General features: G+C 54.0%; 7 protein-coding genes across 7 annotated transcripts; 3 read left to right on the plus strand and 4 right to left on the minus strand.

Annotated features, from left to right (window-relative positions):
• Window positions 1–73: 73 nt before the first annotated feature.
• Window positions 74–703, minus strand: PHACADRAFT_246979 (uncharacterized protein; the record flags this gene model as incomplete). The annotated part of the gene is made up of 1 exon (XM_007390200.1): window positions 74–703. A coding segment is annotated over exon 1 (356 nt), but the record flags the coding sequence as incomplete, so codon positions are not given.
• A 168-nt stretch (window positions 704–871) lies between these two features.
• On the plus strand, window positions 872–2248 carry PHACADRAFT_246980 (uncharacterized protein). Its single transcript, XM_007390201.1, has 7 exons — window positions 872–1026; window positions 1083–1116; window positions 1175–1219; window positions 1281–1306; window positions 1364–1726; window positions 1778–2026; window positions 2078–2248. The coding sequence occupies exons 1-7, from the start codon at window positions 986–988 to the stop codon at window positions 2097–2099; spliced, it is 780 nt and encodes a 259-aa protein (XP_007390263.1). The 5' UTR covers window positions 872–985; the 3' UTR covers window positions 2100–2248.
• Window positions 2249–2491: 243 nt separating this feature from the next.
• PHACADRAFT_246982 (glycoside hydrolase family 72 protein) lies at window positions 2492–4793 on the plus strand. The gene is made up of 6 exons (XM_007390202.1): window positions 2492–2692; window positions 2749–2950; window positions 3000–3215; window positions 3275–3424; window positions 3472–4073; window positions 4194–4793. The coding sequence occupies exons 1-6, from the start codon at window positions 2536–2538 to the stop codon at window positions 4547–4549; spliced, it is 1683 nt and encodes a 560-aa protein (XP_007390264.1). The 5' UTR covers window positions 2492–2535; the 3' UTR covers window positions 4550–4793.
• Window positions 4794–4891: 98 nt separating this feature from the next.
• PHACADRAFT_246984 (carbohydrate esterase family 4 protein) lies at window positions 4892–6959 on the minus strand. Its single transcript, XM_007390203.1, has 4 exons — window positions 6570–6959; window positions 5880–6515; window positions 5533–5814; window positions 4892–5469 (listed from the first exon to the last, which is right to left on the minus strand). The coding sequence occupies exons 1-4, from the start codon at window positions 6907–6909 to the stop codon at window positions 5288–5290; spliced, it is 1440 nt and encodes a 479-aa protein (XP_007390265.1). The 5' UTR covers window positions 6910–6959; the 3' UTR covers window positions 4892–5287.
• A 232-nt stretch (window positions 6960–7191) lies between these two features.
• PHACADRAFT_246987 (uncharacterized protein) lies at window positions 7192–8372 on the minus strand. Its single transcript, XM_007390204.1, has 5 exons — window positions 8226–8372; window positions 7949–8160; window positions 7739–7891; window positions 7545–7685; window positions 7192–7480 (listed from the first exon to the last, which is right to left on the minus strand). The coding sequence occupies exons 1-5, from the start codon at window positions 8365–8367 to the stop codon at window positions 7310–7312; spliced, it is 819 nt and encodes a 272-aa protein (XP_007390266.1). The 5' UTR covers window positions 8368–8372; the 3' UTR covers window positions 7192–7309.
• A 106-nt stretch (window positions 8373–8478) lies between these two features.
• PHACADRAFT_133631 (uncharacterized protein) lies at window positions 8479–11340 on the minus strand. Its single transcript, XM_007390205.1, has 15 exons — window positions 11321–11340; window positions 11171–11271; window positions 11038–11121; window positions 10714–10988; window positions 10633–10656; window positions 10518–10571; window positions 10426–10459; window positions 10067–10371; window positions 9886–10014; window positions 9714–9835; window positions 9454–9665; window positions 9226–9392; window positions 9061–9156; window positions 8931–8997; window positions 8479–8878 (listed from the first exon to the last, which is right to left on the minus strand). Exons 3-15 carry the CDS (start codon window positions 11054–11056, stop codon window positions 8592–8594), a joined length of 1791 nt encoding a protein of 596 aa, XP_007390267.1. The 5' UTR covers window positions 11057–11121; window positions 11171–11271; window positions 11321–11340; the 3' UTR covers window positions 8479–8591.
• A 95-nt stretch (window positions 11341–11435) lies between these two features.
• On the plus strand, window positions 11436–13345 carry PHACADRAFT_246989 (uncharacterized protein). Its single transcript, XM_007390206.1, has 8 exons — window positions 11436–11576; window positions 11627–11667; window positions 11724–12057; window positions 12113–12682; window positions 12737–12797; window positions 12859–13084; window positions 13132–13179; window positions 13233–13345. Exons 1-4 carry the CDS (start codon window positions 11495–11497, stop codon window positions 12397–12399), a joined length of 744 nt encoding a protein of 247 aa, XP_007390268.1. The 5' UTR covers window positions 11436–11494; the 3' UTR covers window positions 12400–12682; window positions 12737–12797; window positions 12859–13084; window positions 13132–13179; window positions 13233–13345.
• The last annotated feature ends 143 nt before the right edge of the window (window positions 13346–13488 follow it).

The raw sequence follows: 13488 nt of genomic DNA on the forward strand, positions 1-13488 counted from the left end.
TGCAAGGCCTGTATTAGGGTCTGGGTACCTGCGCGCATCTACCATTGTTATCAGTAATTTAGTAATTATTTGGGCAGAGACGAGTAATTACCGATCCATCGCCTCTGAATATACTCAGAAGGGATCTAGTAGGTCCAAAAGGCGGAGAATGGGGCGTTATAAACGGCGACTCGTCGTCCGCTTGCTGTGCACTTGACTGCCTACCCTGCCGTCGAGAGCCTGACGGGTGCGAGACAGGGCTGAGCCGCTGCGACTGAGCTGTAACAGTCTCATCTAGCACGATGTACTGAGCTCTGTGCGTGAAGCAGGAGTTCACTGCGAGACGCACCGTCACCGTCTGCTGACAGTCTCTCCTTGCCCTTCTTGCCACGGCTGAAATGCCGTTTATGGCTGCCTGCCGGCAATAATGGCTGGCTCTGCGACAGCGAGGCCCCAGTCACGGAGGACTTGCTTCTGTGCAGTTTGTCCGCTGTCCTCTCCATAGCACGCTTCACAATCCCGCTCTTGGACTCGGTCGACGAGGTATGCGTCTCCGAAGATGTCCTTGACGGGACTGTGGCTGGCTGATCATAGTCAGGAGGGCCCTCGACGCCTTGTAGAACGGCTTTGCCTGATGCTTCGGGTGGCATGATGGCCTGAGTAGAGTTACGGAGCGGGGCAAGGGAAGCAGACAAGCCTGAATTGCCCCGAGTTGAGGACTGCTGCCGCTCAAAGCACCCCGACTATGTGAGCGTCTCCCCCGCAGGCGACACCGTGCGAAGATAATCACGTGAAGCCCTCGCGCGTGGAAGCTCAAGCGCGTGGAAGCGCTTGTTTGCCTCGAGGACGAAGCATGGCTGAGGTCCCTCCGCCGTGAGGTTTGTCCTGAACCTTGCACGAACTTTTCAATTTGCAAGCGGTGGTGCAAAGAGAATAAAGCTGGCTTGACTCTGCTGCCGCTTCTTCACTCGTAATACCTGGATACCCTCTGCATACACACCTTAATATGCGCGGAGAATTATGCATCGGTTCAGCGTCCTTCCTCTCGTGCGTTCTCGCAATCCTCGCTTGTCCTGCGTACTGCCGCTGACTGCAGTTCGAAGTCTGGTAGCACTGATTCTGCTCATCTTCATGCACGTAAGGTTATTTCTTCGTTCCATGGTTCAGGGCTACTTATCTTATCGTCCATGCTTAGGTTGGGCAGATCAGTACCTCCAGCGTTCCTAGGAACATTGCAATGGTAGTTGCTTTGCAGTTGCAGCGAGTAGCGCGGGATGCTAATGACACGATGGGCGGTATAGATGAAAGTTAACATGACCGGCTACGGGTAAGTGACGGATTCTTGGCCGTCTGCGACGCTTTGGGGCACTGAATTCGTATGTAGTGCTGGCCTAGCTGCTGCTACGGCACCTGACCCTGTGCAAGGCCTGTACACTGATAATGCCTCCACTCCCCTTTCCCAGCACTTGGGTTTACGAAACTTCTACGAGTTTGGTTTATACCGCTACTGTGCCTACGTCAACAGCTCTCATGGCACATGTTCCCCTCGTGTTACCGCCGACAAGCTACAACCCTATGAGGCCGTCATCAGCGACATGCCCGAGCAGTACACCATAATTACCGACGCTCTTATATCCGAGCTTCCCCCCACCACTTTCAGCAATTCTCAATATCTCGGCGAGTTCTCCAGGGCAGCCTACTACTTGTTGCTTCTCGGTTCTGTCGCGAGCGGTTTGGCGTTCCTCGTGTAAGCGCCGTCATACTTTGTCTACTCACAACATACTTATGTGATTTTCAGCGGGCTATTCAGACACGCCCTGGGCTTCCTGGCATCAACCGTATTCGCAATCTTTGGCAGCCTGTTTCTCCTCATTGGTTCAGTGATTTGGACCGTAATTATTAAGAAGGCCCAGGGAATTAACACCGTCATGATACACACAACTCCTCCCACGCCTCTAGGTATCACTGTTTCTCTCGGGGATGGTCTGCTTCTTGCCTGGGCCGCCTGGGCATGCCTGGTTGTTTCCGTTCTACCATACATGATCAGGTATGAATCGCCATCCAGTCTACTCTGGCTTTCGCTAATCTGGTTCTACAGCTGTTGTACCTACCGTGGTTAGATTTTGTTCTGATGCTGGTCATCAACGCCAGAGTTATTAAAAGAGCCCCTTGCATGCGCCTTGCTGTCAGATGAAGGCCTATGAGCGGTTCATCAGTAATGAGCCCACCTGTAACATAGAGCGGACTTTACGAGATTTTTATGATGTGGATTCTTTCCGAGGGAGCCGTCGCGAGGTGGACAGCTTTCAAGGAAGTTGGGCCAACTGACAGGTGCATATGTATCACGTAAGTGTCTGTGTATTCAAAGCGCTCCTTTGCGGCCGTCGTGTGTATTGTCGGTGTTGATAGCATGCTGGGGAATCAAACGGGCGTCTCTGGAATCGTGAGCTCGGTTGCTTTCTATAAAATCCGGGGTCACGTCGCCGTGGTGCCTTGTTCCCAGGTGCGCAGTTTTGAGTCTCACCTCCCACTCTCCTTCATCCCCTCACCCCAGCTATGCGAGGAGCCTCCCGACTTGCAGCGCTGCTGACCGCGGCGGCTGCGCTTACCATAGATGTCGTCGCTCTCTCAAATATATCCAGACAAGGCAGGTTCCTTTACGACACAAGCGGTACTAGGTTTTACATCAAAGGTGTCGCCTACCAGCCTCAAGGTGGGCAACCATACCTGGGACGTTCTCATACTGTTGCTTAGTGCTACCTCTCTTAGGGTCTGTGACCACAAGTGCCGACAACCCCTTTGAAGAACCCAGCACCTTTGTTGACCCTCTTGCGGACGACTCAGGCTGTTCTCGGGATCTGCCTTTCCTTCAAAAGCTCGGTGTCAATGTCGTTCGGGTGTACAGCGTCAATTCATCGCTCAATCATGATTCCTGCATGAGTGCATTGAGCGGCGCAGGAATTTACACTATGTAAGCAGCACTCCGACATCTGGTCTATCGAAATGCTAAGACTTCATAGTATCGACCTATCGTTGCCTTTGAATGGTTCCATCGACCGTGATTCCCCCGCGTGGTCGACAAACTTGCAGGACCAATACATCGAGACAATTAACACTTTCTCGAAGTACGATAACGTCCTGGCCTACAACGTTGGTAACGAGGTTGTCACAGCATCGAATGAGACAGATGCCGCAACGTTCATCAAGGCTGCTGCGCGTGATATAAAGGCATACCTGTACGTCTCTATGTGCTCTAGGTACGGAGGATGCAGCTAATCCTGAGCGTATTTCCTAGTGCATCGAAGAACTCGTCTGCTCTTGTTGGCTACGCTGCCATCGATGGGGATGACGACTTTGTTGCTCCTCTGGCCAATTTCCTGAGCTGCGATCCCAGCGGAAGCAATTCTGGCTCGACTGCTATCGACTTATACGGCTTGAACAACTAGTCAGTGTTCATTTCTCGGTCCATCGAACCTGGCTGACTTTCTTTAGCGAGTGGTGCGGTAACGCTACGCCAAGTGTTTACGCAGACAAGAATGCTCTCTTCTCCAACTATAACGTTGCCGCCTACTTCAGTGAATTTGGCTGTGTCTCGTCTCCGCCTCGCCTTTGGACCGAGGTCGCCGCGCTTTTTAGCCAGCCTATGACTGGAGAGTGGTCCGGTGGTATCGCATTTAGTTATTTCCCCGCCGCGAGCGCAGCCGGTCAGTTCGGCATGGTCAATATCTCTTCAGATGGTACCACGGTCACCGTCTCGAACGATTTTAATCTCCTCCAGGCGCAATACGCCCAGGCCAGCCCGCCGAACAGCCCAAGCGCATCTAGCACGGCCAACTTCCCTGCTTGCCCGACCCAAAACTCCACCTGGCTGGCCAGCGCTAGCCTTCCACCGACACCGGATGATGCCGCGTGCAGCTGCCTAGACAGTACTTTTGCATGCAAGTTCTCTCCGCCGACGTCTAATACCTCTACTACCGTCGGACCGCTCCTGGACGAGGCATGTGGCCTTCTTGGCCAGGCTGGCGGAAATTGCGACGCTATTTCTGCGAACGGCACCACTGGCACCTACGGTCCCGTCTCGTTCTGTGACCCCTGTACGTCATATCTCGTTATCTCAAACCCGTGTACCTGCGCATGATGGCTACGGCTCGCTTCCCACCCCCCCAAGTCGCATATCAAGCATTCGTTCGCTGACACATCTTGTCTTCGCACAGCCACAAAGCTATCGTACACATTCAACCAATTCTATCTGGCCACGAACCTCCAGGCATCGTCTTGCGACTTTGCCGGCAATGCGACGGTTGTTTCGGGTGAGCCGACGAACAGCGCCGCCGCTTCCTCGGCTGCGTCGTCCTGTCTCGCAGCCGTCCCTGCGACCTTCACGCCCTCCGCGCCGGCCACGACAGCTGGCAGCAGCTCCTCGAGCTCGACGTCGGGCAGCTCCAGTGGCAGCTCGGGCAGCGGTAATAACAACAACGGCGCCCTCGGCGTGTTTAGCGAGCACGCGATGGTCGGCGCGTTCGTGTCCGCGCTGTTCAGCGTGCTCGGCGGGCTGCTTGTCCTCGCCTAAGTGGACTACACTCATAGGACTATTTCACATATCGTCTTTCTTTTGCGCATGAACGTGAACTGGTCGCACTAGCACCATCCTAACCTCCATGGACGCACTCTTTACCTAGTCACTTCATACTTAGTACCGTATTCGTCTGGCTCCTCCATACCGATTTGTTATACCCATGACATCTTTTGGTGTGTACCTTATTCAAAGTAAAAACTGGACATATCGACCCAATTTAACGCATTCACTTGCCCGAATCTCCCGAGGTGCACAAGCCTTTAGTTAGCCCCGCCGGTGACGCCACCACCGTCAGGACTGCGAGTCACTGTGTGTGACGTCGCCCAACGAGTTTGTCAATCTCAGATACTATGACGTTTCTCTGCTGGCTCACTACGCTACGCTACACGTCCTCGGGCCGCACGGCGGAAAGTTGTCCAAGGAACGAGTGAAGGAAATAGGTACATTGGACGGTATATACCATCTCACGGTGGCGTACTAAAAGGGGTCCATGTAATAAGTGTGACGACAAGGGTAACAGTCCTAGGAGGAATCTTGGAGATGACGTTGCAGGGACTAATAATTCGACGAAGCAGAAGGCAGTGCCAAAAACCGAGAGACGGATAGCATAGGGTCCAGATGAAGAGGAGTAAGTTCTAGTCGGAAAGGGTCGAGGCATGGCATGACATAAATGCCACTACCGTGCGGATGACGTGCAGCTCGTGCGCGTGCATTAATGAAGACGTGGCGAGATTACAACAATGTGCCGAGGGCAGCGAGAATCGCGGCGGCAGCCGTGCCGGCCGCCAACAACGCGTTGTTGGTGGCGACAGACGCCGCGCCACCTGTTGGATTCGTGGTGCCGCCGCTAGCGTTGCCGCTAGCAGAAGCTTGTGCAGAGCCAGCCGCGCCGGTCGCTGAAGGTGCGTTGGAGACTGTAGATTACGGAATGAGCGATCGAGCTAATTTCGAGACAAAACAATATGGCGTGCACTTACAGGAACTGGTGGGCAACGGGTGCGTCGTGTTGTCGTTTGTCTCAAGGTAGCCATCCGCCAAGGTGAAGCCTAGGCATTCGATGACGGGCTTCAGGGTAAGCTTGGGCTGGAACGCGAGTGCAGCGGGAAGAATATAGCCTACTGCCATGTCGACAGTCTGCGCGAAAAGATCATGCTCAAGCACAATGAAGCCCGTGTTGATGATGGTCGCGTTGCCCATGATATTTTCCCAGTTCAGGAGCACCTGCGAGGGAGAAATCGTGTCACCAGGGATGTTGAAGTCTGCAGGGCGGTAATTAAGCGGGGTTAGAATAAGGACACGGGGCAAGGACTTCTCGGTACGTTACCGCCAGTGTCGAAAGTCACCGTAGGGCTGACGCGTGTCCAGATGATGGTCTCCAAGCCCATGGCCGTGGCGATAGCGCGTACACGGTTATCGACGTCACCGTAAGGGGGGCGCCAGCAAAGAGGAGTCACACCAAGGACATCCTTGATGACCTTTATCGACCAGCCGAGCTCCGCGATTATCTCCTCATTGGTAAGAGTGGTCATGTATGGATGGGACCAAGTATGGGCGCAAATCTGGTTACCGGCCATGTATTCTTCCTGGAGGATAGCAGGATAAGAGATGACACGAGAGCCGATGCAGAAAAACGTCCCCGTAAGGTCGTTCTGGTTGTAGTACTGCAAGAGGTTGGGTGTGTACGGAGAGGGACCATCATCATGAGTGACACCCCAAGTGAGCTTGGTGGGGCAGGTCGTGATGTCAGTGCTAGCGGTGCAACCAGTACATGTCCACCAGCACAAAGTCTCGTTAGAAGCGAGCTCGAGGTTGGCGGGGCAGCCACCGGGCTGAGTGGGCTGGAAGTCAGGGATCGCAATACCAGAGTTCTGGACATCTTGAATCCATTGCTGAACCTGGGGCGAATCAGTCGGAGGGGTTTTATCCAACGCTGGGTAATTAGCGGGGGATAACGTCTGCCCTGCAAAGAAGCGTCAGGCAGCGCGCGAAGGAATTAGATGAATGGGACACGTACAGTTGGGCATGGGTGGGGCATTAGGGATGCCCGTTGGCGTGCTGCCGGCGGGGAAAGTCGTGGTTGCACCTAGCGTCGACTGAGTCGTGATAGTCCCAGGCACGATGTCTGACAGTGGGATCGCGGTCGGGTTGACGGAGGGGAGAGACCATGATACTGTGGGCAAGGTGCTGAAGCTGCTCGCGACGCTAACGCCTGGGGCGTATCCGGGAACGGAAAACGTGCTAGAGGTAGCTGCTGAGCCTGAAGAGGCAGGGCCCTGGCGGGGGAGATTGGGTTTGTGGGCAGCGATGGTAGGGAGGGCGGCGGCGGCGGCGGCTGCGAGGACGGGAAGCTTCATTGTGCGACTGTCGAACGTTGAACTTTTGCCGGTAAGGAGCGTTGGGGGAAGGGAAGGGAAAGCTGAGCCCCGTGAGAGCGAGCAAGCAATCTGTTCGAAGCGAGGGATTTATACAAGAGAACAAACAAGGAAGGCGCAGAAGACCGTCCCAAGCGGCAGCTCGGCACCGCGAGCGCTTAATCACTCTCTCGGGCGGCTCATATGACCAGCCAGGGCTAATCTTACGGGCGAATGGGCTCCGCTCATTTCTCTTCGGCCGCATGCCCAGAGTATGCCTAGGCAGAATACTCAGACAGGCAACACCGTCGGAGCAAGTACAACAGAGACCTATACTCAAACATGCAGCACCGTCGAAGCACTCGAATAGCCGCACTGCAAGTACATCGGAGACCTGCCACACTCACACCTTCCGCTTCTTCACCCGAGGCTTCTCGAGGTCGATCTCCGCATCCTCCTCGTCATCGTCCTCCTCGTCCTCCTCATCCTCAGAATCCACCTCTGCGCCACTCTTCTCCCCCAAAAAGTACTCGATCGCCTCGGGGTACACGTCGTGTGCAACATTCACGCCGAGCTGCGCGCCCGGGGATCAAAAACGTGAGTTGGCAACGCAAAAATAGGCAGACACCGCAACGCACATCGAACGGGTCGTCCGCGAACCCAAAGTAGTTGAAGAAGGAGCCGCCGTCTGACGGCATCTCGTCGTCGGCATCATCGACAACACGCGGGTAAAGTTTCGTCAGGTTGTGCGCGTCGTCCTTCCAGTCAATCTTGCATGCCTGCAAAGCGCGTCAAAGCTAGTCCTTGCCCCCTGAGCAACCGAATAGCGGACCTGGGGCTCAACGTCGCGCTCCCAAGAGAATTCGAACATCGCGTCCGTGATGCCATTCTCGTCGGGCTCGCCCTGCTTAGCACCCTCGGACTGCACATACTTGTACTCCTTCTTTAGCACCGTATTCGAGAAGAACGGATTCTCCTTGAAATGCTACATATCCCTCCCGTTTCAGCTCACGTTCTGGCACGGTGCCACCGGGCCACTCACGAACTCAATGGTGAAAGCCCGGAACTCCTTCGGGTTGCGCACAACCCAGAGATCCTCGAGGTACGCGAGCGCAACCTGGTCGAGGTTGTGTTGGCAGTGGATGGCGAACATCTCGTGGTTCATGAGTGCAACAGGCCAGAACTTTTGGATCGCTTTCACGACTGGGCGGCGCTTTTCGTACACAGGCTGCATCTTTTCTGCCGCCTGACGCTCTGTGCCGTGATCACCCCTTTTAGTTATTTTCTAGAGAAGTGCGAACAACGCAGGAGGAACGCACCAACGGCGAGCTCGACGCGATGGTAGCATTTCTGGAGCTCCTGAAGCTTGACGGCATCCTCGTCGGTGATATCGACATCGCCCAGAGGGTTCTTCTCCTCCTCGGCACCAGGAGAGGCACGCTTGACACCCTTTCCGCTCATCGTCTCTGGTGGGGGAACGAAAGATTTCTGGCGTGAGCAAAGGAAACTGGGGCAAACAATGCGAGAAAGTTGGGCGTTGGTGATGGAGAATGCCACGTGGGTGATGGCATCACGTGCATGACGCGTCTACTGATTCAAGAATAATAGCATTGCAGCATCTAGAGTACCCACGAACACAATCCACAACGAGAGGAAGAGCGCCCACAAACCAGAGACAACGAGCCTCAGTCAATCCTATGTTTCTCTCCCATCTCAATCTGCCCCAGCTTACTACCAGCCCGTTTGTGGTTCAGGAATGCTTTCTCGTTCGCGCGAGCAGGATCCAGCGACGGGATACCGAAGCCAATCCCGTGGCGTCCAGAGCGGAAGCCAGGGCCGTCATAATGCACAATGTCGGAGAGCGGTAGAAGACGGGGCCAGTTGACGTATTCGATACCGTGGATAACGATGAAGGCCAGTGAGATGGCGACAAGGATGAACCAGAGCAGGAAGTAGTAAAAGAGAGAGTAATCTGTAGAGGCTGCTGTCAGGTCAATGGCTCTGACTGCCCACAAGAGACGTACCAGAGGTGCGGGGTAGCGTGAGGCCTGCGAAGATCATGAAGATCGAGAACCACAACACGTACGGCATCTGGAACGAATGTCCAGAGGTTCGATAAATACCGTCGCAACGGCAATGTTATGGCGTGCTTACCGCGCGTGTTGCGAGCGGCCGGCGATCTGAAACCAGTGTTTGCGGAGACCAACCTCGACGGGGCGTCCAGGTGCCTGTCATGAGGTCGAACGCGTCCTACACATCAATTGCAATATAATGCTTGTCAGTCATACGATGTCCGTGCAGGGCAGCAGAGGTGCATACCTGACGCGCGCCGTCAAAGAAGTTGTTCTTTAAATAGCGCATGATGGATTTGTAGCCATCTTCCAACAGCCCGAGCTTCGTGCGCTTGCCGGTGCGGGTAAAGTCTGTCTTCAAGGCACCAGTACCGCTGTACGCGATAGAGATCTCGTTGGCATGGTCGGACCACACTGCGTAGACGCCATTAGTAATGGGGTCATTGTACATTTAGAGCACGTTTGCGGGACCCACTTTCACGGAAGTCCCTGATGAGTTCCTCATAGCTATCAATCGCCTCGTGTTCGTTCAGAATGCCGAGCTCTCTGAGCTGCCTGTTCAGAGTCCACTTCGCGAGCGCGGCTTGAGCAACATTCGTGCGATCGAGGTTGTCCATACAGTTCGTGCGGATGGTGCCCTTCTGGAGCTGAACAGGTTCAGGCTTCCTCGAATCCAGGTGGAAATAACTACGACATCCATTAGCATAACTGGAGGATTTTATTGGACATACTCACCCCTGTCGTTTGAGGTCTTCCTCCAATTGCTCGATGAGCACGCTGATGCGGTCCCACCGCATGTGCTTACACTCGCTATGGAAGTCGAAGTACTGATACCGCACTTGTGAAAGGTTGAGCTGCTGTATTGGGATTAGCCTTGTTGGGGGAAAATAATATTGCCGCATGATACCTCGCGTATCGTCTGTTCGTAAGCATCCTTCACCGGCTTCTCATAGCCCTGGTGGTTAACAAGGCTGACAAGGCTCGTCTCGCCGTACGTTGAGACCTGCTCTTCGAAGTGCTTCTTCGCAGCGTCTAACTGGTGATATGCTGTTAGTACCCTGTGAGGATACGAGAGTCACGCTACGTACCGTATCCTGCAGACTCATGATTTGTAAATCCGGCTTATACCGAAGGGTGTTGATCTCCGCCCAGAAGAGGGGGATACTGCCTCGAATTTGCACAAAGCTGAGTTGCGCGTTCACTTCATCGCTGCTATCTTGGCTGGGTTCATCCACAAGCACCATCTGCTCAGTCTCGACGAAATTGGCGACGTGTCCTTCATGGTCGATGCCGCGTCGGAAGTAGCGTGTGCCCGCACGGTAGCGCGAGCGGCGGCTCATGAGGCACAAGCGGATATGATGTCCGTTGACCCTTGCAGGGCGTATGTCGAAAGCTGTACGTGGTAGCCAGTAAGTTCTTACTTGTGGGACATCTGAGTCTTACTCACTGCCATAAATTACCGGGAGAATGTACGGGCTGAGCTGTGAGTATCGATGATTAAGCAGCTGGCAAGACATATCCATATCTTGCAGTACTCACGTTTTGGTCCCCGCTAGAGTATGTTACGTCTATCAGACGCGTTTGAAGGAACCTGTAGGCCGAGAAGACCATTCAGATTGGGCTTTATAATGCGGCGACCCCAACTGGCGTACTTGTTCCAGAAGAACCGATCATCCGCCTGAGTTATAAAGTAGGTTAGGTCTCTGACGCGCTGCGATAGAGTCAATATCCTCACAACTTCCCATAACGCTTTCCCAGCGTCATCGTCGAGAGTCTGCCATTGGGCTTGCAGTCTGCGGGTGAGGTCCCAGCCGTAGCTATACAGAAAGTAACCTCCGTAGAGATGCGAGCGAACAAGTGCCAGGAGGTGCGATTCGACTGCGGATGGGGGAGTCTGTACGGAGACGTCTGGGTTCAGCGGAAGAATGTCGTAGTCCGTGGCGCGGTAGACATTGTGTCCCATGAAGCGGCCACGTAATTCTCGGCCGGTGATGATGATGATGTACTCCGCTAGATACGCCGCTTAGGTAGACCCGACTGCGGAGGGACAGGGACGTACACATCACCAGTGTGACCATTCCGAGGATTCCATATATCGTCTTCCCAGAGCGTTCAGACGTCGCGGGAAGAGGGGTATTTGGAGCTAGCACACACATGAAATGTTGTGCTTGAGATAGACGAGCGAAACTCACAATTGAGGACGATATCACCCGAGTTCCTGTAGATTGTCAGCGAGCGTGCACCAACAGGCTCGGCTGGAACGAATGTATATGTTTCGTTTCCATTGGTGTATCTACAACCATATCAGGACATTCAGTTGGTGCATACTTTACGAGACATACAGGCTAAGTCTCTGGTGTAGAGTCTTCATAATGTCAGGCAGCAGGCAGGAGGTGGTTCGTGCTTGAGAGTGCGGTAGCGGCGCTTGAAGGACACGCCTGTTTCGTCCGCCATTCCATCACCTCAACCTGGAGGCATACGCCTGGCCGCGGACGGTCACAGCATAACCCAGCACGATGGTTAAGCTCACACCGGAGCTTATTCAGTCTGTAGACTCTACGCTAAACCCCGTCAAGGAGCGGCAACTCGATTTGCGAGGTACGTCGCGCCTCTACTCGACTGCACGTATTTGACGAAACGGCCCGAAGGGTACACCATATCTGCCATCGAAAATCTTGGTATCACCAAAGTGCGTCTGGTTCATGTGTATTCTAATCAACGGGCAGCGCTGAAGGCTCCATGTAGGACACCCATGACTGCATAGACTTCACCGACAACTCCATTCTCGTTCTGGGTAACATTCCCTTGCTCCGCAGGCTACGCACCTTGCTCCTCGCCAACAACCGGATAGCCTCCATCTCTCCCTCTCTACATCTCTCTGTTCCAAACCTGACGACTCTCGTGCTCACGAACAACAACCTCGCTGAGCTTGGCGACCTTGAACCACTCAAAGATGTCAAAGGGCTCCTATACCTCTCGCTGTTGGGGAACCCCGTACAAGAGAAGAAATGGTACCGCGGGTGGCTTGCCTGGCGTATCCCCAGTCTAAGAGTTTTGGATTTCCAGAGAATCCGACAGAAGGTTTGGCCCCAACCCTCTCCGTGCGAAGAGCAACATAACTCACTGTACCTCATAGGAGCGAGACGCGGCAAAGGCGCTGTTCCTCACCGCTGACGGACTGCCTACGCAACTTGCAACGACATTGTCGACAACAGTCTCAACACACACAAAGGCACCTGTGGCCATCGACGAACCGAAGCCCATGGTGGCACCAGGGAAAGCTGGTCGGCTAATGTCGAAGGAAGAGGCGCAGCGAGTGAAGGAGGCCATTGCAAAAGCGACGTCCATTGAGGAGATCAGGAGGTTGGAGAGGAGTTTGCGGGAAGGTTTCTTGCCAGACATGGACAGTGTCGGCGCGTAACATACCTGTTCACGCTCATCAGCGTTGTACTAGGGTTGTATATCTTAGTGCGCTCCATGTCACGCCACGTATATGTATTCGTGCTCATATGTTTTACATTTGCAAAGGAAATTTGCGCATGTGGGTTTGTTCATCAAGCCTAAGCTTATAGCTTGCCGAGACCCTTGGTACCGATCCATAGGCCATGGAAAAGGAGAGCGATGTTGGCAAATAGATTGAGTAACGAACTGATGCCATGCAACTGAGCGAACTTCGAGTTCAGAGCCTTCATCTCCGCAGAAACCTGTAGAAGGAGAGATTCAGATTTCAGTTCTATCTCATATCTGGTCACACGTACTCCGGCATCATTGTACGCCTTACCCTCATTCTTCTCCATTTTGTGGCGTTGGAACATCGTCCTAGGCGCAAGATCTGTCAATACATCTTTCGGCCACCGAAAAGACGACACGTTACACGTACTTGCTTGTCAGCGGACCTATGACAGCTTGGTTTACGAGCTGAGAGACCATGATGGTCCCAAGCGTGTACGCTTGCACAACGTCCGCGAGCTTGGGGTTCGTGAAGCTCGAGATGACGTGGGGATGTCCGCTCGTCCAGAGTAGCAGGAGACCGCTTGAGAGCAGGATAGAGATATTGAAGTACCATGGGAAACTGCGATGCTGGAGTGCTCCAAATTGCTGGCGGGCTGCGCACCGAATGAGAGGACGTCAGCGAGCTTGACAGGTCACGTACGCAAAGCCTTGAATGCAATGAAACCTCCTATGAAGGTCACCCAGATCGCTGTACACGACGTCTTTCAGCAAGAGGCAGTCTGTGACATATGCAACACTTACACATTCCCAGGAGCCATCCATACCCAAGGATGTAGAGTCCCCGAAGGCTGAGGACCTCGAGGAGCGAGTCGACACTCAATACCTCTGGTTTGTCAAACGCGGTTCCGGACATGATGGCCAAGTGGCGTGCCAAAAAGACCAAGTGAAACTAGCCTTATATATGCACCTGCTCTTGTGTACACAGAATCTCGACTGTCATCTGGATCACCTAACCGGGGCAGCCGGGACCCGGCGAGGTTGAAGTGACAACACAGCA

This window comes from Phanerochaete carnosa (assembly GCF_000300595.1).
Source record: "Phanerochaete carnosa HHB-10118-sp unplaced genomic scaffold PHACAscaffold_1, whole genome shotgun sequence".
In the NCBI taxonomy this organism is placed as follows: domain Eukaryota; kingdom Fungi; phylum Basidiomycota; class Agaricomycetes; order Polyporales; family Phanerochaetaceae; genus Phanerochaete; species Phanerochaete carnosa.